This window comes from Hypanus sabinus, chromosome 11 (assembly GCF_030144855.1).
Source record: "Hypanus sabinus isolate sHypSab1 chromosome 11, sHypSab1.hap1, whole genome shotgun sequence".
NCBI lineage: Eukaryota > Metazoa > Chordata > Chondrichthyes > Myliobatiformes > Dasyatidae > Hypanus > Hypanus sabinus.
In genome coordinates this window covers 48159382-48185252 of record NC_082716.1, presented here as the reverse complement: position 1 = coordinate 48185252, position 25871 = coordinate 48159382, and the positions used below count along the sequence as shown (strand labels likewise).

The 25871-nt window shown below is 39.7% G+C and overlaps 1 protein-coding gene across 9 annotated transcripts in view; it reads left to right on the top strand.

Annotated features, from left to right (window-relative positions):
* LOC132401931 (inaD-like protein) overlaps positions 1-25871 on the top strand; it is a 299063-nt gene that overhangs the window by 173305 nt on the left and 99887 nt on the right. For all 9 annotated transcript variants that reach the window (XM_059984281.1, XM_059984284.1, XM_059984283.1 and 6 more), the window contains 2 exons: positions 15673-15869; positions 22642-22733. In XM_059984281.1, coding sequence (XP_059840264.1) covers positions 15673-15869; positions 22642-22733 — 289 coding nt within the window. The remainder of the gene's footprint in view (positions 1-15672; positions 15870-22641; positions 22734-25871) is intronic.

Genomic DNA, 25871 nt, shown 5'->3' with positions numbered 1-25871 from the left:
AATTTCTATTTTAACTTCATCAGTCCACAGGACATGTTTCCAAAATGCATCAGGCTTGTTTATATGTTCCTTTGCAAACTTCTGACGCTGAATTTTGTGGTGAGGAGGCAGGAAGGTTTTTTTCTGATGACTCTTCCATGAAGGTCATACTTGTGCAGGTGTCGTTGCACAGTGGAAAAGTGTACCACCACTCCAGCGTCTGCTATATCTTCCTGAAGGTCATTTGCAATCAAACTGGAGTTTTGATTTGCCTTTCTAACAATCCTATGAGCAGTTCTCTCAGAAAGTTTTCTTGGTCTTCCAGACCTCAACTTGATCTCCACCATTCCTGTTAACTGCCATTTCTTAATTACATTACGGACTAAGGAAATGGCTACCTTAAAACACTTTGCTATCTTCTTATAGCCTTCTCCTGCTTTGTGGGCATCATTTATTTTTAATTTTCAGAGTGCTAGGCAGCTGCTTAGAGGAGCCCGTGGCTGCTGATTGTTGGGACAAGGTTTGAGGGGTCAGGGTATTTATAAAGCTTTGAAATTTGCATCACCTGGCCTTTTCTAGCGATGACTGTGAACAAGCCATACCCCTAACAAACTAATTAAGGTCTGAGACCTTGGTAAAAGCTACCTGACAGCTCAAATCTCTTGGGGTGCCCAAATTTTGCATAGTGCTCCTTTCATTTTTTTCACTCTAAAATTGTACAGAACAAAAGTAATACACTAATCTTGCTTAAAATGTTGAAAAGAATGTTTCATCTTTAACTTTATGACTTTTGGAGATCAGTTCATCTTCTACTCACTAACTATTCACAGTAACAGAAATTTTGACCAGGGGTATCCAAACTTTTGCATGCCACTACATATGTATGTACAGGTCAACCTTCTATAATCCGGCACCACTGGGACCTGAGTAGGGCCGGATTAGTGAAAATGCCGAATTACAGAAGGATCACATTGAGCAATAGCTAACCGCCTCATCATACATTTAAAATATCATGTAAATCAGTACAAATTAGATAATAATGACACAAATATTAAATGAGTAGCAAATGAATTTTTAATATGGTAATATACTACACAGGCACAGATAAAATAAAGGGTACAGGTAAATGTACAAGAATTAACTTTACACAGAACAGTTGAGCACTTTTCTTCAAAAGTGAGACGTCTAATATACCTTCAGGCAAAGTTACATGTCTGCAAGTGTGGGGTTGTCTGGATCATCGACATCTTCGTCTGGAAAAATGAGTGAAGCATCAGGAACTGGTGCTGAAACTGGCACAACAGTTTCTTCAAAAACTATTGATGATGGTGGCAGCGCATCTGGGTGAGCAGAAGCAGAAGTCGGAGACAGGAGGTCTTCTATACACCACACTTCATGCGACTACCAGGTGGCTGGGGATTCGGCGCTGGGCTCGTCCCTCTTCACTCACAGTTACTGAGGGAATCCTCGTTAGTTTCTTTTCCTCCGCTTAGTAATATGCTTAAATTCAGCAGGTCGCCATGTCTGATCTGAGGTCGTAGGCAGAAGAGAATGGAGCGCCAGCCGGGTGACACCAGAGGGCAGTGCGCGACAATCTGCAGGTGAGCGAGAAGGCAAATTGAGCCAGCGTACACCAGCTCCCTGTAACAGGACAGGCCGTCTCAGGCAACCAACCTCCATTGGACAGGTGGACTCACAGATATTGGTCTTTGGTTTCCCCAGAGGTCCAAACTTTACTTTCCCTTCTATATCACTACTCTTGGACACATTGTCCTCAATCATCTTACCTAAATCATGGATATTTGTTATAATCAGCCAGGATTCAATCACTTCTTTTTTGTGGAATCTCTTTGAATACAGTATTGCCATCTTGAAAGTGACCTTTTTATTTCCACTGTTTGTTTGCAATTTGATGACCAATCTTCACTCCACATTAACCTGTTAACCACAATCAAATGAAACCAGAGGTGAAATTCAGAACAGGTTGGAAAGGGGGACCAATAAGAAAACACTCAATGCAATTGATGGAATTTGATTATGTGGACAATTTATTAAATACTTGAACAACACATACAAAATACTGGAGGAGGCAGCATCCATGGAGGGAAATGAACAGTCAATGTTTTGGACTAAAACCTTTTAAATAGTTAAGTGTTCAGTAAGACATTTAATTTGCATCACTCATGTATGAATCCTTATTTTATTAGTTCCTTTAATGTATCTTATAAAATGCTATTTGAAAATCTAAGCACACAACAGTCACTTGTTAATCTCTCATCAGCCAAGTGTTATAAATCCATAAGTTACTGTAGGGCTTGTCAAGCATGACTTCCCCTTCATAAATTCATGTTGGCTTTCTTTAATCACACCATGATTTTCTAGTGTCCTGGTACCATGTGTATAATAATAAATTCTCCTCACCTGCTAATTGCTATGTTTTATTTCACCACCCCTGTTCTTAAACAAAGCAGATTATGCTTTATACCTTCAAATATGCCTGGATTATTCTAAAGACTTGGAAATTCTTGAGGATCAAAACCAATGCATCCTTTATGTTGATAGCCTCCTCATTAAAAAGCCTGGGGTGTAGCCCATCTGGTCCAATTAATGTGTTAGCTTTTAGTTTCATTAATTTCTTCAGTAACATTTCTTTACAAACACTGAATTAACATTTTTTTTTATTCCCACTGGACCTATGGTTCCCTGCTTTTTTTTAGTTTCTTCTATCACAAAAACTGGGTCAAAGTATTGACTTAACATCATTACCATTTCTCTTCTACTATCACTGCCAGTAAGGCTCCCGTATTTATGAATACTATACTCATCCTTTTTACATTCCCGTTGATGCTATTGCAATTGCTTGTATGCATACTGTTGGGTTACTTTCCTTATTTTCTCCTTATTAAATTCTTTCCCAACTTTTGTTGAATTCTAATATCCACTGTTTTTGTAGGATCCCTATTTTTTTGATAACATTCACGATATATAATTTGAATGCAAGCAAAATTTAAAAAATGATGTTTGCAAGAATTATTTTTTTCTGACCTGAAAACTTAATTTAAAAAGCATTGGCAAAAAAAAAATGAGCAGCTTAATGTTCTGAAATTGCAGTCTATTTACTTTGTAGAAGTAAATGCAGGGTATATTTTATTCACAATTGGACTAGATAATGACACACATAGGTGACTAGCACAGTTTTCTCTGCATCTGACCCACTTACACACATGGAATATTGGCATGCAGCAGTGATTTCAGTTAGTGTGTATTAATAAGCAAGACCTGAAATTAGAACAGATAATCCTAATTTTCTCCTTAGTAGGATCTTCTTTATTTTAGCAGTGAGGGATAAGATTACATCACATTTCCACAGTATATCAGGATGTTGTCCCATCTGCACTCAGCCACTTGGTGACCGTTTCCTTCTCTCGTGCTTTTTGTGAAACCAAAACAATCTCAGGTCAGCCCTATTTTCAAAGTCTGCCCATCATAGTTGCAAATCTCACTTTAAAACTGTAGAAGCTGTTTTAATTTTTGAAAAAGTTAGAGATGCTGCAAATTGTAATCCAGAAGAAGAGCATTTGTAACATAATGCTGTATTGCACATCAAGTGCACGGGGTGGGGGGGGGGGGAGGGGAAGGATAGCTCCTTAAGGCCTCCCATAAAACCATAACATGATCTTTTTAAAGATATGAAGGATTTTTGTCTTTTAAAGTGAAGTTGCTTTGGCTCATACAAAAGAGGTGAAGACCTGGAGAAAAGTGCAGGTCTCATTAATGCTGTCCCACCAGTGTATTATATTTTAAAATTAATTTCTAATTTATAGTTAGTGCAGGTGTTTTTCAGCTTTATTTATCACATTTCAGTTACAGTCATTAATAACTTCATTGGTTAAAAAAGAAAAAAAGTTAGTTATAATTACATACTTCTTATGGCTGAAGCTCTGCGTATAATTCAAGGTTCTGTACTACATCACTAATAGTTTAAAGTGTTGGTGATCCACCTATTTCAACATTTATCACTGTGACTGAAAGACAGCAGTTCTGCCATCACTTTAATCAGTTCTTTTCATCCTGAGGGATTACTTTGTTGCTTAGCAACCTGCTGTCTTCACTTTTCCAAAAGCATAGTATGACGGATCTACTGCAAGCTGTGCATAATCATTTACTACTGATGATTTGAAGAAAAATAGCAAGAGAACACTACCTTGGATAACCTAGATGTGGCTATTAGTAACAGCGTCTTTCACAACCTCTTTTTCTCATAATAGAATGACACCCATAAAATAACAATGGATGAGACCTTTGGCATGTTATTGCATTCTCCATATCAAACAGCTATGTTTCATTGTGCTGTTGTTATGACTGAAATAATTAAATGTTTTCTGAAGTTACCACTTCCAGACAGACTTAAATCCAGTCTATATGACACTTTAATTTATTTCCAGAGCGAATACCTCTGTAAGGTCAGCAGGTCACTGTATGTGGGTGAAAGCTGACAGACAATGATTACTACAAGATTGGCTATCTGTCATCCAGGGCCTCTATCAATTAGACAGGCCTAAGCTATTATTCAATTCAGTGACTGCAGCAAATAAAAATGTATGAAGTCCATTTTAAATAAATACAGAAAAAATGTGATATGAATACTTCCCTATTGTTCCTAAAAGCATTTTAATATTTATTTGTTAAATACTGATTTGAAATTGGTTTCAGCTGAGAGCTGGTCCAGAAGACATTAATTCCTTCATTCGCCTTTGCTCATTAACTAGAAAATGGAGATCTGTATCAATGTATAAACAGGTGTGCACAGGTCTGCTTGCACATCAGTAGTAAAATACTGGCTAAACTTTTGCTTTAAAACACTGATGGCTTTCTACAAAAATTTAGCTATGAACTTGATTGAATTCAAATTACTACGATATGTTTTTGTTTTTTTTCTGATTTCCAACCTCTGTTATTTTGATTTTCTTAGCATGGCTGTATTAAGAAATATAATTTTAAACCTACAGATTACTTTGGAAAAAATAGACCTGTCTTTCCTTAACCTATCAATTTAATAGAGTTGTAGAGATGCAGAATCATTGTATTGGCCACCAAGTACTTAATGAAGACTAATCCTATTTTCTATCACGAGGCCTATGGCTTTCTTGGCCAATGTATTCCAAATACACATCTAAATATTTACTAAATGCTGTAAGAATTGCCGCATTGACTACCCCACAGGCATTATATTCCACAGCTCAATCATCCTCTGGAATTTTTTTTATCCCCAATTCCCCTCTAAAACTCCAACCCATGTCCACCACTGTAATAAAAAAGACATTTTCACTGGCTACACTATCTATGCCCCTTGATTTTGCAACTCAATCAGAACCCACTCCACCCCCCCCCCCACAACTTTCCATCACAAATCTCCCCTGTTCAAAGGAAAACACACCCAGCTTATCCAATCTCTCCACTTAACTGGAACCATCCATCCCAGGCAACATAAGGGGGAATCTTCTCTGTAAACCTCATCACTGCATTCATATCCTTCCTACAGTGTCTTGACTGCACACATCATTCCAGCTGTAGCTTACATAATATTTTATATAGTTCAGCTATAACATCCTTGCTCTTATATTCTCTATACCAGCTAATGACAATAATATTGGTAAATTAGTTCATTATTGTCACATGTCTGATGTACAATGGAAAATTTGTCTTGCATACAAATACAAGTCAATTCATTACAACAGTGCATTGTGGTATTGTAGTACAAGGTGAAATAGTAACAGATTTCAGAATAAAGAAATACAATTACAGAGAAATGCACTGCAGTTAGTCAATAAGATTCAAGGTCATTATGATTCAGATTGTGAGATCGAGAATCCATGGCAGACTTTTTAACACTGCCTTGAGATTTTGCAGATGTTCCTTGTCATCCTCACCAGTAACAATTATATCATCCAAGCAACATTGAGTGCCTGGGTGGCCTTGTAGCAACTGGTCCATAACTTTTACCAGAGTGCAGGTGCAGTTGTTACTCCAAAATCAGTTTATTGTAGTAATAAAGCTCTTGGTAAGTGTTTATGGTGAGAAGTACTTTGGACTGTTGTTCCATCTCCTTCTGTAGATAGGTCTCAACGAAGTCCACTTGCTGAAGTGCATCCCTCCAGAAAGGTTTTCAGACATGTCCTCTATCCTGGGCAGACAATATTGATCTACTTTTAATAGAAGGTTGATGGTAACCTTAACATCACCACAGATCCTGACAGACCCGGCCTTGGCTACTAGGACTGCTAGCATTTCCCAAGGTTCACTCAACCTTGGAAAGAATTCTTTCAGCCTCTATGTGATCTCGCTCACTGGCTACTTTATCACGGATGGTATAAGAAACCAGACCGGCTTTGTAAAACTTGGGTGTGGCATTTTCATTTGACACTATTTTACTCTTGATATGTTTGAGTTCTCAAATGCCGTCCTTAAACACTGCTGTGGAACCATCCAGTACCTTTCTAAATTTGATTTCAGTTGACTCTACTGCAGGAGACGTGGCATGCAAGCGGTGGATGGATATCCAATCAATTTGTAGTTTCTTCAGCCCATCACAACCCCTGTTTTTACTAAATACAAACCCAATGTTGATTGTTGTATTTCACTGTCACAAATGTCATTCCCACAGGAATTGTCTTTTCTCCAGTATTCTTTATGTTCTTAGTTGAATATCTGCAGGCTTCAGTTGAGGATCTTTGAAATGCTATTCAAACTCATTTTGTGGAATAACTGAAACAGCCAAGCCAGTGTCCAATTTTGTTTTAATTAATTTGCAATTTACTTCTGGTGTAAGCCATATTGCTTATCTCTTGTTAGTTTTCACAAGTAAATCTCAGGGCTTTTCAGTCCTCTGTCATTTGCATCATTATTAGATTTTTCATTGACAATGTGCAGATTAGTGCTCTTTTTCAAACTGCAACTCTCATCTTTAGCTTTGTTCCTTCCCTGTGCAGTCCATTTATTTTTGTCTGCTTGACATGTTCTTTGTATATGTCCAACTTCGTTACATTTTCTGCAAGTTTCACCTTTGGTCTGGTTTATGTAAGCTGCTGCCATTACGGTAACACAATTTGCTCAGCCAGGCTAATTTCTGTTCAGTTGTTGCAATTTCTCTCTTTCATTCCTCACTGCAACTCAATTGTTTCTCTGGCTGCTGTTTCCATTAATTCAATGATTACAACTGCTCTTTTAAATGTGAGTTGTGCTTCAGTTAGGAGCAGTTTTGAATGCATCCTTGCAAAATTCCACAAACTAAACTATCTCTCAGTGCATCATTAAGCCATCACTGTTTTTAATGGACAATGCTCAGACAATTCCTTCAATTCAGCCACGTAAGTTGAAGTGGAGTCCTCTTCCTTTGCATTTTGCTTATGAAACCTAAAGCATTCTGCTGTCAACAACAGTTCTAAATGTTTCTTAATTACTTTCACAAAATCTGCAAAGTTCATTTTGGCTGGTTTGATTGGAGCAGTTGAGCTTTGAAGCAATCCTATGTTTTTCCACCCTTTGCACTCAACAAAACTGGCATTTGGTTTTCATTGGCTGTTTCCTTTGCTTCAAATTACTGCTCAAATCTTTCAGTATGCATCATCCAGTTTTCTGTTGTGCAATCAAATGTATCTATCTTTCCAGTGTAGCTAGCCGTTTCTGCTTTCTGTTTGTTATTGATTATTATCATCAGCTGGTAATCAATGTTTATGAACCCGCATTCAGATAAGTTGAGTCTCTCTCTGAGGAAAAATATTCTGTTCTTCAGCAATTTGGTAGTCATCTCAGTTTCTTTTTAATACTTTCCCGTCGCCACTGTCATGTTTTATAACTCCAGAAACCAAACAAAAGAAAAACACAAGTCAGGAAACGTGCCTACTTAGTTTTTCTTTTTCTTTTAGTAAGGTGCTCACATATAATATGGTGTTGTAACAACGGATGCCATTTATGTACTTCTTACATTCAACCAATTAAGCATTCTTTGTTTACATAATGCATTTTCAAACAATATACAGTATTTACAATATTCCTCAAATATTACTGAAATGTTGAAAACACTACAGATGTAAGCCATGTTTTGGTGAGACAGAGCACACAGCAATCTGTCAGTTCTCTTTGGCAGGCCAGTCTTATTCTTAGTTCATCGATTTTGTTCTCAATCTCCTGGACGGTATGCTGAAGGGTGTTAGGGGTGTGGAACTTGAAATAACACCATTTTAGTGTGACCTGCAGAGGGGCCTTCTTATCAGGCTTCTGAGGTAAGTGGCGATGTCTGGTCAATCCTGAGAGTCATGGTGTGAACCACTTGTTAAGTTGCTGCTTATGTATAGACTTAGAAGACCTAAAGTAGATTCAGATGGCCTTGTAAGATAAATTAGAACGACACTTTACAAATTGCTGGAGGAACTCAACAGATCAAGCAGGATCGATGGATGGAAACTAACAATCAATGTTTCGGACTGAGCCTCTTCACAGGCCTGGAAAGGAAGAGGGCAGGAGCCAAAATAAAAAGGTGGTGATAAGGGAGCAGAATGAGCTGGTGGATGATAGGTCAGTCCAGGTAAGGGAGAGAGGTTGAAAAATGGGAGGGAAGTGTTAATAATGTGAGAAGCTGAGCGATGATAGATGGAAGAGGAAAATGGCTAAACAAGATGGAATGATAAGAAAGGGTGATAGACCATGAATGAAATAAAGGGAGAAGGAGGTGGGGAACAATAGAGAGAAAGGTGGGTAATGGAGCAGGTCGTTAAGGTGGGAGGGAGGGGAAAGAGAATAGGGTGAAGGGGCCGGAGGAATAAAAGAAAGCAAAAAGGACAGCAGAGAACAGAAAGGAGTAGTTACTGAAAGTTAGAGAAATCTATTTTGATGCCATCAGGTTGGGTAGCCTAGGCCTTTACCACTCCCAGCTATCCCCTCCCAGCTTCTCACATCATTTCCCCCTCTGCAGCAACCCACCTTTCCCCTCACCTGGTCTTACCCATCATCTGCCAACTTGCACACCTTCCCTCCCCTATCTTCTTATTCTGGCTTCTCTCCCATTTCTTTCCAGTGCTGATGATGGACCTTAGCCCAAGCCATTGACAATTTATTTCTCTCCACATATGTTGCTAAGCTGCTTAAGAAACTCTTAGATAGGTACATGGATGATAGAAAATAGCGGGCTGTGTAGGAGGGAAGGCTTAGTTTATTCTTAAGAGTCAGTTAAAAGGTTGTGACATCATGGGCTGAAGGACTGTACTGTGCTGTTATTTTCTTTGCGGTGTCCCTCCAGCCTTTTGTGTGCATTACTCGAGAATTCTAGCATCTGTGGAATCTCTTGTGTCAGTCATGTCTGATGCCTTGAACTTGGAATGCTCTGGTATTTTGGATCGGTGTCATTGATGGAAATCTTGCAGCACAGTGCGCTAAATTTCTAGGCCTGTGTATCTGGAGTTGCAAATAAAACATTTAGACAAAAGATTTATTTCACTAATGGGCAAGACTGAATCACATAGTTTTCTGAATTTCCCAAATAATATGACATTTGAATTCTTATTTTCTGAACATTAATTCCCTGCTGTTGTTGAGTAACATCCTACTTCAGATAATTAACTTATAATTATGCACTCCTCCAAATAGAATACTTGAAGTACTCAGAAGGTCAAACAACATCCATAGTGAGGGTCAACATTGTTGATAAATGCCCTTTGTTGGGAATGGAAAACTCCAAGATGGCAGCGTGATGCAGCTTGCAGCGGCCACTCCGGAGCTGATTATCTGTTATTTGTGAAGCGGGGTGCCATGCGCAATCATAATCGGATGAAAAAAGGACGTGGGAGCATGGAGGAACATCTGGAAATCTCCAGGAAGACCTTCTTCATTGCTGCTGCTGCTGTGAGGTCCGGGTCTCTGCTGGGAAGAACAGGCCCCCAGTCCTCGGGGTCGCGTTGCCAATGGCCATTGGCAGGGGCGTCTTAATACACTTGGCAGAGGATGGTGCTCAGAGAAGTTGTGCCAGAGGGGATGGTCGGAGGCTCATAGGTTCGACGGACTCGGCATCCGCTGCGGTCAGGTTGCTTTCGCTGTGTGCTGTGTCTGCGGGGCTGGGTTCGATGGAGCTTTCATTGTGTGCTGCGTCTGCGAGGCTGAATCGGGTGGCACTGTGGACGCCCATAGCAGGGGTATTCCCTTCTGCCACCTGCGTGGGATGACGAGTCTATCGGGACCCTGAGGACTTGTGGAAACTGTGTGGTGGTTTCTTTTGAACTTATAGTTTTTTAACATCTTTGGACTATTTTTACTGTGCCCATGGTCTGTTTTTTTATTAATTATGCTATTGTTTGCTCTGTTGTAACTATGTGGTTTTGTGCAGGTCTTGTAGCTTTAGTTTTTGGTCTTGTTTTGTCTGGTGGGATTGGAGCTTCTTTCTGGGGAACGCGCTAAGATGGTGGCGTGATATTAATACACAGCAGCCTCTCGGGACTCTGGATTGGGGATTGCCAAATGTTACGTGGATTTTCTGGTGTAGTCTGTTTTGTCATATGCCTTTGTGATATAATTCTGGAGGAACGTTGTCTCATTTTTAAAATGCATTGCATTTGTGGTTTCTAAATGACAATAAACTGAAACTGAGTCTGAATCTGAAAAGTGAGAAAGCAAGTGTGGTTTAAGGTACAGTGGTGGGGGATAGGGTAGAGTGAATGTCCATTAGGGTGCAGATCATAGTTGTTGAGGTAACCATTATGTTAAGTACCAGCAGTAAGAGTGCAGAAAGCACCCTGAGGCTGAGATAAATAGGGGTGGGGGGGAGGGTGATTGTTGAGATCAGTGTTGAAACAGCCTAAATACGAGGTAGACGTTATTCCTCAACCTTACATTGAGTTTCCAAAGTGTTGCAGTGAATTATTGTAACATGGCTGGAAATTCATAGTCATACTTAAAGGCTGAACAGAGGTGTTCTGCAAAGCGATCACTCAGTCCTCATCTGGGCTCTCCAAAGCTGAGGACAATATTGTAAGCATGTAATGCAATACTCTAAATTTGAAGAAATACAAGGTAACTTCATTGGGTTGACTGTTTGGGTCACTGAATAGTGTAATGAGAAGCAGTGAAAGGGCTGGTGTTGCGTGGGAAACTGCTGGGAAAAGGAGAGTGATTGCTTCAGATTCCAAAGTAATTAAAGCCCACTGTCTTAGTCGGACTGAAGAGTCGTTCCTTAAGCTGGGATTATTGGCTCTGAAACATTCTGTATGGCTCCATATCATACAGTAAAGTCAGCCAGTACAGTGGACTAAAAAGCATAAAAAATGCAGATGAAATTTAAAGAGCAAGAAATTGCAGTTTCTTAGTTGGTCCAGTAGCATTTAGGAGAAACAGTTCTTTCTTTAGAGCTGAAAAAATAAGACAGCAAATGTGTTTGAAATTGCAGAGAGCTTGGGGAAATGCGAGGGATTGCTGGGGGCTGGATGGAGAGAACAAAGGGAACATATGTGCCTACCCAGGTGGCACAAGTACCGTTCACTGCCAAATCCAGTTCGAAACACATCATTACTTTCACTGATGACACAGCGGTGCTTGGCCTTGTCAGTGACAATGATAAAACAGCATACAGAGAGGAGGTAGAGCAGCTTGTGTAAGTACAGAGCACTGAGTCTCAACATGAACAACATCATTGACTTCAGGAAGGTGTCAACGGACCACTCCCTACTGGACATCAGTGGCTTCTCCATAGAGTCAGGAGAACCACGTTTCCTGATGTGAAAATTACAGGTGATCTGGGCTGGTCTCTCAACTCCACCTTTTTAGCCAAAAGGGCAGAGCAGTCTCCCCACTTCCTGAAGAGAGTGCTTCCCCCCCATCCAACACTCACCACATTCTACCAGACTACCTTCAAAAGTGTCCAGACCAGCTGCATCACCATCTGGTATGGGAATTGTATTGCATCAGATTGTGAGGACTGCTGAAAATATCATCAAGGTCTCTCTCTCTGTCTCTCTCTCTCTCTCTCTCTCTCTCTCTCTCTCTCTCCCTCCCTCTCTCCCTCTCTCCCTCTCTCCCTCTCTCCCTCTCTCCCTCTCTCCCTCTCTCCCTCTCTCCCTCTCTCCCTCTCTTCCCTCTCTCCCTCTCTCTCTCTCTCCCTCTCTCCCTCTCCCCCTCCCTCCCTCCCTTCCCCCACCCCACCCCCATTTAGGACATTTATCAGAATCACTGCATATGCAGCGCCTCCAGCTTTGTTAAAGACTCGTCCATCCTTCCCACAACCTCTTTTATCTCCTGCTGTCAGGCAAAAGGTATCACAGCACAAGAACCAGAATTGTAAGGCTGGGTAACAGTTTCTTCCTCCAGGCTGTTTGACACCCTGCTGCCACCCTGCACACATGTACACCCTGACTGAGTGCCCTGCTGCCCCCCACCACCCAACTCCCCAAATCACAGACACACTCACATCCTGCATCGGTCTCCTTTTCATCTTTTATTGCTGCTGTTTAACATATTCATACTACTGATTGTTTAATTATAATAGTGCCAGTAATATTACATTGTAGTGTTTTTATGTCAGCTTGTCAATCTTCAGGCCATGCCTCTCAGGGGCTTGTGCAAATATTATTTTGTTATGGTATATGTTGGATCATATCTATTTTGTTGTGTGTGACTGTATAAGACCGTAAGATATAGGAACAGAATTAGGCCATCTGGACAATCAAGTCTGCTCCGCCATTCAATCATGGCTGATCCTTTTTTATCTATCTCCTCCTCAACCCCATTTTCTGGCCTTCTCCCCGTAACGCTTGATGCTATGTCCAATCAAGAGCCTAACAATCTCTGCCTTAAATACACCCGACAACCTGGCCTCCACAGCTGCATGTGGCAAGAAATTCCACAAATTCATTAACTTTTGGCTAAAGGAATTTCTCCGCATCTGTCTTTTGAAAAGGCGCCCCTCTGTTCTGAGGCTATGCTCTCTTGTCTTAGACTCTCCCACCATGGGAAACATCCTTTCCACATCTACTTGATTAGGCCTTTCAACATTCGAAAAGTTTCAATGAGATCCCCCCTCATCCTTCTGAATTCCAGCGAGTTGAGACCCAGAGCCATCAAACATTCCTCGTATGATAAACCTTTCATTCCTGAAATCATCCTTGTGAACCTCCTCTGGACTCTCCCCAATGCCAGAACATCTTTTCTAAGATGTAGAGCCCAAAACTGTTCACAATGCTCAAGATGAGGCCTTACCAGTACCTTATAAAGCCTCAAGAGGTCCTATATTCTGGACCTCTTGAAATATGTACTGTGTTCTGTGCCTTGGCCCAAAAGGAATGGTGTTTTGTTTAGCTGTATGCATACATGTGGTTTAATGACAGTAAACTTGAACTTGAATTTGATGCCATCTAAGAAAGAGTAATGAGTGCTTGTGAACCACATCTGATCTGACCAAAAAAGTATAAATTAGGGAGATGAATGAAGGAAATAAAGAGGGGAAAAAGGTGCTGCAATAGTGTAATGCAGAATACACCAGTTGCTGGAAATTTAAAATAAAAGACTTGAAATACTCAATAAATCAGGTATCATCTCTGGAGAAAGAAAACCAGGTTAATGATATAGGTGGATGACCTTGCCTCAGAACTCACCAACTCTGATACAAAGTCATCCACTTCTATCATTAACCTGGTTTGATATAGGTGAACGACCTTGCATGATATAGGCTGGTTATCTGAACTTGTTGTCAAGATCTGCGGGCAGCAACATGCCTATTCAAAAGATGGAGTGCTGTTCCTCCAGAACTGTAGATGCTATCTAAACTTTAAATACTGCATTGACTCGTTACTTGAAATAACTGCTCTTTGTTGAAAGCATAGGTTTCCTTTAGTAACTGTAGAAGCACAATGATGAGATCTTCTTGTCAGATTGACCATGGCAGCTATTTAGATTTGGCACATTGTTTCTTCATATCGGATGCACCAGTTCATTAAATGCATTTTTCTGAATGCAGAATATTGCAAGAGCATTTTCTGATGTTCAAGTTGGAAGTTCTAAGTAAATTTATTATCTAAGTATATACGTGCCACCATGTAAAACCCTGAGATTCATTTTCTTGCGGGCAATCACATTAAATGCAAGAAACACGAGAATAAATGAATGGTTGCAAATAATCCTGAACTTGTCCAGATATATTCATTTAATATTCTAATAATAAGCATCCATCAACAAATTAATGATGTAAATCAACAATATTGCAAGCTAGCAATCCAAGCTAGCTATAAATTCTAATTCTTAAGAGATACATGATCAAAACAGAATTGTAATAGAAAATTAAAGTTCTGGTTTTAGGTAGAAGCTATAGATACAGACTACTGTACTGTACAGCATGCAGTTTATTTCTTGATTGCATTTCATTCAAATCTCAATTATCCCTTTCAATTTTCTGCAAGGCTTAATTTTCTAGAGTTAAATTAGTGCTTATTGAGCTGAATTAGTCTAACAGAAATATGTGTTAAGATGATAACTTGAATATTTACACTGGTGAATAGCTAACACATTGGGAAATTGTTCAGGCTTGTCAGTGAAGACTGCTAAGGTTGCAACATTAAGAAAATGAAAGGATTTGGGACCTTATTATGTGCCGAACAAAAAGAAAGGTAACGCTAGTAAATCAAAGAAAATATGGTATGGTACAATACCTTTTGTGGGAGATGGTCATTGTCTTTCACTTGAGTAACTGAAATACTACTTATCAGCTGACAGTCTTGCTGAATATTGTCTTGCCTTGTTTCATACAAACGTAAGCTACTTCATTTTCTCTCTGAAGCTGAAATAGGCATTGATCACTATCTAATAATCTGTGACCATACTGAGTTTTGAATTGATGAAGGAAGCAGCTGAAGATCATTAGGTCTGAGAATAACTGCAGAAGCAAAGCCTGGGCTAACACAATTGATAGATATCAACCACAACTATTTTCCTTTGTGCAAGCTCTGATTTCTGTCATTCAAGAGGTTTTCCCTTGATACTCATTATGTGGAGCTTTACCAGGATGTCTTGATTCAACAATCAACCAAAAATTGCAATAAAAATCTGCAGCTGCTGGAAATCCAAGCAACACACACAAACTGCTGGAGGAACTCAGCAGGTCAGGCACATCCATAGAAAGGTTTTGGCCAGAAACATCGACTATACTTTTTTGTGTAGATGCAGCCTGGTCTGCTGAGTCCCTCCTGTATGATGTCACTAGCAGTTATAGCATTTATTCTCATTTCATCGCTGAAATGTAGCTCTTTGGTCTGTGTTTAGACCATAAGGTCTGACGCCAGGTGGTTCCAGATAGACCCAATCTAAATGCTGCTGAGCAACTTTTTGGTGAATAAGAGCCATTCAGTAGCACTTTTGTAAGAATATCTGTTACTACGCTGACAACTAATGTTGGCTCAAAGGCCATGAATTTTCCTTGTACTTTGTGGACAGGGCATAACTACAATTATATACTGCAATGCAGAGTCAGTGTTTTAATGGGACTGGATATCTGAAGAACAAGCTTTCAACATCACTATTTGGACGTCTCTTGGCCTATAGCTGTATTCAATTCTCCCACCCATTTCTTGACAGCATTCCTCAATTATGTCATTACTTCTCTATGTTCATTCTTTGCTGTTAAGATATTGTTTATATCTTAATTTACTTTTTTTTTTGCTTTAGAAAAGATAAGACAAAAATATGGAGACCTGCCAGGAGATCTACACATCTTTGAGCTTGAAAAAGACAGGAATGGTCTGGGACTCAGTCTTGCTGGCAACAAGGATAGGTCTCGGATGAGCATCTTTGTAGTAGGAATCAATCCTGAAGGCGCTGCAGGGAAAGACGGGAGAATAAAGATCGGAGATGAACTTCTGGAAGTAAGTTAATAACTTAGATAATCTAGATTGTGTGCACCCCTTTCAACATTTAGTACAGGGTTCCCAACCTGCAGTCCATGCTTAATGGTATTGGTCCATGATTGGAAACCCCTGATTTAGTAGATTCATCATCTACCTCCTACTTTTATTGAGTACATGAAATTAAAGCTTATTGCTTTATTTTTCTTCTTAACCACTTCATGATCAGATTTATATTTATTTAGCAAATTGAATTTTAAGCATCAATAAGTATTACTGATGATCCTGGAAATCTGAAATAAAAACTGTAGATCTTAGCAATGTTCATCTAGTCAGTAACATTCTGTGACAATAGAAACAGTTAATGTTTCAGTTTGAAGTCTTTTCTCATAAATGATATAAATAGTTATACTTAATTAATATTTGAAATAAACTATAAATGCTTGATTAAAAATGAAAAATAAATAATTTGAGGAATTTATTCAGAATGAAGCTGTGCACCTAACGCCGCCTGGACTTTCATAGTCATGCTGCTTGAAGAAATAGACAATGATGCTTTTGTCAGTTGATCACAAAAGTTCAAAGTTCAAAAGTAAATTTACTATCAAACTACTAATATGTCAGCATATACAACCCTGAGATTCAATTTCTCATGGGCATACACAGTAAATCCAAGAAACACAATAGAATCAATGAAAGACTGCACCCAACAAGACAGCAAAGAACCAGATGCAAAAGGCAACAAACTGTGCAAGTACAAAGAAATAATAATAAATAAATTAGCAATAAATATATGAGGACATAAGAGTCCTTTTAACTGATTTAATTGGTTTTGTGAACAGTTCAGTGATGAGGTGAGTGAAATTGAATGAAGTTATCCCTTCTGGTTCAAGAGCCTAATGGTTGAGGGGTAATAACTGTGCTTGAATTTAGTGGTGTGGGTCCTGAGGCAGCAGCGAAAAGAGAACATGACCTGGATTGTGGGGGCCCTTGACGATAGATGCTGCTTTTCTACAACAGTACTCCATATAGATATGTTCAGTGGTGAAGAGGGCTTTATCCGTGATGGACTGAGCTGTATCCACTACTTCCTGTAGGATTTTCCTTTCAAGGGTATTGGTGTTTCCATACCAGGCAGTGATGCAGCTAGTCAATATACTCTCCACCAGACATTTACAGAAGTCCGTCAAAGTTTACAATCAGTTATCAAATCTTAGCAAAACTTCTAAGGAAGTAGAGGTGCTGCTGTGCTTTCTTTGTAAAGGCACTTATGTGCTGGGCCCAGGACAGATACTCTGAAATAACACCAAGGAATTAACTGACCCATCTCCACCTCTAATCCCCTGATAAGAACTGGCTCATGGACCTCCAGTTTCTTCCTCCTGCAGTCAATAATCAGCTCCTTGGTCTTGCTGACATTGAGTGAGAGGTTATTATTATGGCACCACTCAGTCAGGTTTTCAATCTTCCTCCTATATGCTGATTCGTCACCACTTTTAATTTGGCCGATGACAGTGGTGTCGTCAGCAAACTTAAGTATGCCATTGAAGCTGTGCTTAGCTTCACAGTCATAAATATAAAGTGAGTAAAGCAGGGGCTAGGCACAGAGCCTTCTGGTATTTTTGTGCTGATGGAGATTGTGGAGATGTTGTTACCAATCGAACTGACTGGGATCTGCAAGTGAGGAAATTGAGGATCCAATTATGCAAGGAGAGATTGAGGCCAAGGTCTTTAAGCTTATTGATTCATTTTTGGGGATGATAGTATTGAAAGTTGGGAGAAATATACAAATAGAGTAGGAATAAAGAATAAAGGTCACAAAGAAGTGTAATAGTGATGCCTATGAGAGTCTAAATTTTGTATTCTCATTACACACTGTTGATGAATGTTCATAATGGTTCTACCTTGGTAACAGCTAAATAAACTATAAAATCTGTTCAGCAATTTCTAATGTGGAAATATCAGCTTAGGCCCATTCAACTTATAAATATCCCATCAGTGACTACATACTCAAGCTAAATCATGATTGATTGATGTTGACATTCACTGGGAACTAATCTAAGAATACAGATTTGGTGGGATCTTTAAACCAATATGTAAATAAACTTCTCCATCTGTTATAGTTGAACCTAGATTTCTTGATCTAAATATTGTTTTTAAGATTAACATTCAATAAGCTGCTCTCTATTCAGCCTTTTAAATCAATTTCTTGTTGGTTGGTCTCATCCAATATTTGGATATTAATTTAAAAACTAATGTTAAGCTCAGAATAGTTAACAATACATGCTCTTTTGATATGTAGTCTGCAATCTGAGTAAATATAAATTTTAACTGGTTTCACAAGATTTATGACTTGCTAAAGTAATTACAGTGAAATGTGTTCCCAGTGTAACAGATCTCATTTAATGGTGGCAGAGTAATTGGATATGGATTTTGCTGACCTGACTACTTCCATTGGCCTTTGTGAGATCTGGCATCTGAGAATAATCAAATGTTTGCCTACCATTTGTTTAATAGTTAATGACAATGGTCTTATCTGATTGACCTAGTTTTTGAAAAAAAATGAATACAAATTTGTTGAAGGTCATTATAAGCTTGCAATTAATGAGAGTCTTACTTGCATTATATCCTGTTCTGTAATTTGCTGTAACACTGATAATTCCCTCATTCCCACAGAATGCAGGAATTCTGGAGACCTCTGGCCTCCCGGATAACCACATCTGCACTAAGTGCATTGAGCTGCAGCTTGATGACCTTGGGCTCATATGGGAGATTGAGGAAGTGATACATAGGGGCTACAGGGAGGTAGTCAACCCTGGGTTGCAGGAGGCAGGTAACTGGGTGACTGTCAGGAGAAGGAAGAGAAATGAGCAACCATTAGAGAGTACCCCTGTGACGGTTCCCCTCAATAATAAGTATACAACTTTGGCACTTTGGATATAACTGGGAGGTGGGGGTGGGGAACAACCTACGAGATGGGAGCTGCAATGGCTGGGTCTCTGGCTCTGAATCTGATGCTGTGGCTCAGAAGAAAACAGATGTGAAGAGAACTGCTGTAGTAATAAGGGATTCCGTAGTTGGAAGTATAGAGATGAGATTCTGTGGGTGTGAAAGAGATATCTACATGCCTCCCACGTGCCAGAGACAGGAAAGTCTCAGATCAGGTCCAAGGTATGGAGGGTGAGGCAGAAGAGTTGGTACATGGGTATGAAAGGTAAGGAGGTCCTAAGGAGAAAATTTAGGGAGCAAGGTAGAAAGCTGAAAAGCTGAACCTTTAGGGTAGTATTCTCTGGGTTGCTGCCCATGTCAGTGAGGGTAAGAATCGGATGATCTGGCAAATGCATGTGTGGCTGAGGAGCTCGTGCTGGGTGCAAGGCTTTAGATTTCTGGATCATTGGGATCTCTTCGGCGGAAGGTATGATCTGTACAAAGGGAATGGGTTACAACAAAACCCCAGAGGGATCAATATCCTTGCGGGCAGGTTTGCTAGAACTGTTCAGGAGGATTTAAATTAATTTGACGGGGAGGGGGTGGGAACCAGAGTGATAAGGCTGGGGATGGGGTAGTTGGTTTACAAACAGAGGCAGTGTGTAGTGAGACTACTAGCAAAGAGAGGCTGATGTTAGGGCAAAATTGCAGTTAACTGGATGAGTTGAAAATGTAAAAGGCAGACAAAATTGAAAAGGGTGATGAATACAGGACTGAAGTTGTTATATTTGAATGCATGCAGTATATGGAATAAGGTAGATGAACTTGTAGCACAGTTACAGATTAGCATGGGTGACGTTGTGGGCATCACTGAATCGTGGCTGAAAGAAAATTATAGCTGTGAGCTTAATGTTCAAGGATACATATTGTATTGAAAGGACAGGCAGAAGGGGCGGGGTTCCTCTGTTGGTAAAAAATGAAATCAAATCGTTAGAAGGAGGTACTGACTTAGGATCGAAAGGCGTAGAATCAATGTGGATTGAGCTAAGAAACCTAAGGGTAAAATGACTTTGATGTGAGTTCTATACAGACCCCAAACAATTGCAAAGATGCGGTTTACAAATTACAATGGGAGATAGAAAATGCATGTCAAAAGGGCAATAGTCATGGGGGATTTCAATATGCAGGTAGATTAGGAAAATCAGGTTGGTGCTGGATCCCAAGAGGGGAATTTTGTAAAATACCTTTGAGATAGTTCTTTAAGCAGTTCATAATTGAACCCACAAGGGGATCAGCTATTCTGGATTCAGTTTTGTGCAATGAAACAGAATTGATTAGAGAGCTTAAGGTAAAGGAACCTTTAGGAGACAGTTATTATAATATGATAGAATTCACCCTGCAATTTGAGAAGGAGAAGCTAAAGTCAGATATAGCTGTAATACAGTGGAGTATGTAATTTCAGGGTACTTGGAGACACATGGGAAAATAGGCTGAAGTCAGCATGGTTTCCTTTAAGAGAAAATCTTGCCTGACAAATCTGTTAGAATTTTTTGAAGAAGTAACAAGCAGTATAGACAAAGGAGAATCAGTAGATGTTGTGTACTTGGATTTTCAGAAGGCATTTGACAAGTTGCCACACATGATGCTGTTTAACAAGCACACAGCAATACAGGAAAGATACTGGCATGGATAGAACCTTGGCTGATTGGTAAGAATAAAGGGAGCCTTTCTGGTTGTCTGCTGGTGACTAGTGGTGTTCCACATGTGCCTATGTTGGGACAGCTTCGTTTTGCATTATATGTCAATAATTTGGATGAAGGAATTGATGGCTCTGTGGCCAACTTTGCAGACGGTATGAAGATTTGTGGAGAAGTAGTGAGTGTTGAGGGAATAGAGAGGCTACAGAAAGACTTAAACAGATTAGTTGAATGGGCAAAGAAATGGCAGATTGAATACAGTGTGGGAAGTGTACGGTCATTGAATTTTGTAGAAGAAGTAAAAGAGTAGTCTGTTTTCTAAATTGAGAGAAAATTAAAAAATCTGAGGTGCAAAGGGTCTTGGGGTCCTCATGCAGGATTCCCTAAAAATTACTTTACAGGTTGAGTCATTGGTGAGGAAGGCAAATGTAATGTTAGCATTCATTTCGAGAGCATTAGAATATCACTGCAAGGATGTAATGTTAAGGCTTTTTAAGGTGCTGGTGAGGCCTCACGGAGTATTGTGGGCAGTTTTGGGCCCCTTTGTGCTGGCACTGGAGAGGGTTCAAAGGAGGTTCACGAAAATGATTCTGGGATTGAAAGGCTTATCATATGAGGGGCGTTTGATGGCTCTCGGCCTGTACTCACTGAAATTCAAAAGAATGTGGGGAGATCTCTTTGAAGCATATTGAATATTGAAAGCCCTTGATAGTGTAGATGTAGAGAGAATGTTTCCTATGATGGGGGAGTCTAAGAAAAGAGGACACAGCTTCAGAATAGAGGGACATCCATTTCAAATGGAGATGTTGAGGAATTTCTTTAGGCAGTGAGTGCTGGATTAGTGGAGTTCATTGCTACAGGTGACTGGAGAATAAGCCATTGGATATATTTAAGGCAGAGGTTGATAGATTCTTGATTAGTCAAGGCATGAAGGGACATGGGAGAAAGCAGGTGATTGGGGCTGAGAAAGATATTTATCAGTCATGATGAATTTGTAGAGCAGACTCGATGGGCCAAATGGCATAATCCTGCTTCTATGTCTTATGGTCTAAAGATATCAGTATTGTACTGGATCTGGTTTGTATTTCTCACCTGTGTGCATGTATCTGGGTTGACTGCAAATGGCTGATCTCACTGACCTTCCAAATCAGCAAAAGTTTGGTGTTCCCTCAGGGACAACCAGACCTTGTGAGATGCACTTCTACATCTGCTGCATAAAAAGCCTTGATAAATTCTGACTGGGCAAAACTGGAAATACCAAACTTTACCTTCTGTGAAAGCCTGTCAGAACTTTTAAAGCAATTTTGAGCATCTGATATTCAGGGCTATTAAAACTTACAAAAATTATAGTGAATAAAAGCAAAGTTAATTAGAACATAAAATGTTAACAAATAGTAAAGGAGAATATTGTTTGAAATCGAAATCCCTTCATTCTCCTGACCGATAATCCCTATTGCACTAATTTAGCATTCCAGTCTTAAGTGCTTGCAAAATTAGAGCAGATGGAAGTTACCTTTGTCTCTAAGAGACAGGATTTAATAAGACTTGGTCTACACGAAGTAGAGGATTTTGATCAGAAAATACATTATTACAAAGTAAAAGATTATGTTAATCTGCACTCCAACCTGTGGGAAGGATGGAGATTACTGGTGAATGTTGGTGTTAGAAATTGTGGCATCTATTAGAATATCATGAAGGTAAGTGTTCTTGGGTTCAGAATATTAGGGCCTAGGCCTTGTAAGTCCAAAAGTGATGTTGGGGAGAACTTGTAAATGGTTGAACAGCATTAGAGAAGGATGCCAGAAAAATTAAAAGTTAATAATAAGACTTGACTGGTAGGGTCTCCATCCAGCATAGCCATTCCAAGAACAACATGGTTCAAATTCCAAGGCAAAGTACAGAGAGACCAGTGCCTAGGGAATAACGTTACCCTATACACCTCGATACACCAACTTTGTGAGTGGCACAAGGATGACTTGTACCTAGAATGAAGTGGTTGGTAGGCACAGTGTGATCTAGAAATATTTCAAGCCCCTGTGTTCAGTGGCTTAATAAATATATAATTGTAGAACTAGAAAGCTGTTGATGTTCCTTTGCCTGCTATTTGGTTTTTGTAACTTGTGAAGTATTGTTCATAATTATATTTCATTGCATGCTTGATTTTTCAGATCAACAGCCAGATACTTTATGGGAGAAGCCATCAAAATGCATCAGCAATAATAAAGAATGCTCCAACAAATGTCAAGATAGTTTTGATAAGGTAGTTGCATTTCTCTCCTTAACTAAATCAAAACCTATTAAACTAATATTGATTCCTAATTAACAACAGTGTTGCAGCTTATTACTAGGGACTGTCAAGCAATTATACATTGATCAAATTATTTGATAAACCATTGATAGGGGCATTAAAGGCACCACAGGTTGTTGTTCTTTAGTTATATAAAAATTGCTTCCATTAGTTTTCCCAAAAATTTAACAGCGTAACTGTGGCGACCCACTTCCCAGCGCACTCGAACCGGCTCACAAAGCGGTGCGCGCCAGCATTGAGGGGGGTCCCAAAGAAGGCGCCGAGCCTGAGCGCGGGCCGGGACTGTGAATACGCATTCCTGCCCTGGGAGGGCGGGATCAGGAAGGCTTTAAAGTGAGGCCGCGAAGTTTGAATAAACCTCTTTTGTAACTGCAGCTCACCGACTCCGTGTCGTTATTGCCTCTGTGTGAACAGTGGCAAAAACAGACCTCTAATCAGTACTCGATGGCTGATTGATTCGTAAAATCTCATCTATTCAGCAATTCGTGATTTTGATTTCAGCACTGTCACACTGAAACATTTGGAAAAGTTTTATAATTATAGTAATAATCCTAGAGAAAGAAGCAGTATGATTGCAAGGCTAATAAACTGCATACAGGACCCACTCGTGTGTTCGGGCCATGCACAAAGAGCCAAAACCCCAATAGTCTTTGATAGCTGCCAAAACCGAGTTCAGGGCTATTAATTTTATTATTAATATTTTAATATTGATTGTGGTATTTTTAAATTATTCTAGTATTCAAAGATGTAAATAAAATATTAAAATTGAAAGAATTCATTGGAACTATAAATTAATAAAAAAGATTAAAATTAGGACATTTTAAAGAAATTACTCATTTTCCACATTGCCTCCTAATCCTCACTCCTACTGTCTGTCTGAGATCAGTGCAGCCTCAAATGCGACGTAGGATCCCAAAAGGAACCAGTAAGACTGTTTTCTGCTGCTCGATTCTGCAGAACTGTTTTCCAAATCAAGCTAGTAAGTGCTGGGTTTCCATAATTTACTATGTAGACTTCAGACTTTATTTCATTCATAAAGTCAAACACAAGATTTCCAATTTAAATTGCCAGCAGCATCAGATCTACCTACATTGAGCATAGAACACTGTAGCACTATACAGCCCCTTCAGTCCACTATGTAGCCTCTTAAATTGATGCACTGTAGACTCCCCTACCCTGGGAAAAAGACTGTGACCCTTTATTTTCCCCACCTGATTTTATATACCTTTGTAAGTTCATTCATTCTAAAATGCAGGGAATGAAGCCCTCATCTCTTTTTAACTCAAGCACTCCAGTCCTGATGACACCTTTGTGAATCTTTCCACCTGAATGAAATCCTTCCAGTATTTTGGTGACAAGAACTGCACATAATACTCCAACTATGGTCTCAGCAACTTCTTGTACAATTGTAAACTGACATGCCAACTCTTGTACTCAATGTTCTGAGCAAGTCTATACCTTCCCCACCCAGTTTACCTGTGTAATAGCTTTCAGAGAACTATTACTCCCTTTTTTCTACAGCCCTCTCTCAAGCCCTGCCATTTAAGTCAGAGCTCTCCAGAGCTTTGGCTTAACTTTTCAAACTGCGATGCTTCACACTTTCTGAGTTAAATTCCATCTGCCATTCCTTGGACAGCATTCCCAATTGTTCCAGCTACTGTTATATTTTTAAATAGTCATCACTGTTCAGCACACTACTAATTTTGTTGTCATCCACAGATTTATTAACTATATTATCATCCAAGTCATTAACATGGATGATGAACAAACAGTGGATCAGGCAATAATTAGTGCAGCACACTACTGGTTACAGATCTTGAATCTGGAAAATAACTCTCCATTCTCACTCTCTGACTCCTTCCACTAAGCCAATTTTGCATCCAGTTGGTTAGTTCACACTGGATCCTATGTGATATAACTTTCTGAACCAGCCTGCTTTGCAAAGCTTTCAACTTAACCTTGCCAATCCTCTTAACCACCTCTCCAGTACAAGGCACCCCACTTGAATGGTACCCCTTCCAGAAGCATCCAGTCCCTCCACCAAAGTTTCTTAGGCAGCACCATCCAGACCCACGACCACTACCATCTGGGATGAGAACAACAGATATCTGGGAACACCACCACTTGGAAATCGCCCTCTGAGTTACTCACCATCCTGACTTGGAAACATATCGCCATTTCTTCATTGTCGCTGGGTCAAAATCATGGAATTCCCTCCCTAACAGCACTATGGGTGTACCTACACCTCAGGGACTGCAACGGTTCAAAAAGGCAGTTCATCACCACCTTCTCAAGGGCAACTAGGAATGGGCAATAAATGCTGGCTTAGCTAGTGACGCCCACATCCCACAAAAGAATAAATAAAAAGTTCCTGAGGCACAATTCCCCCAGCAGAAAGCCATGCTGACAATCCTAATCTGTTTTGCCTTTCTCAATTCTTTTCCTCAGAGTCTCATCCAGTAACTGATGATGCAGGTATCTCTGCCAATGATCCTGCAACTTGTTCCCTACCTTCCCACAATACCCTAGTTTACATTTTGTGAAATTAAGACAGCCAGCATCGTAATGTAATTATGATGGTAATGTAGATATATTTCAAAACATCACAGTTCTATTCTCTGAATTTCCAAGCTTCCACAATCTTCTGAAGGGCAAATTCAGATGAGGCATTTTAAGATCTCACCCATCTCAATTGGCTTCATACACAGACAATCACTTTGATGCTCAAGGGCCCTATTCTCACCCCATTACCCAATTGTTCTTAATGTACTAACAGAATCACAGGATTCTCCTTTACACTATCTGTAAATCTGTCTCATGTCTGCTTTTTGTTCTTCTGATTTTCCTCTTTAAGTGTACTCCTACATCTCATATTAATCTTCAACAATTTGTTTTATCCTGGCTGCCTATGTCATTAATAAAACTATTGTTACTGGTCCCAAACTGATCCCCCACTGTCACTTCAGACTACGTCCACACTACACCAAATAAATCCATAACCGAAGCTTTTTCTTTATGTTTTTACCCTTTGTCAACACTAAAACGGCATTTTCGTCCCCTGAAATCGGAGACTTCTGAAAACGCTGTCAG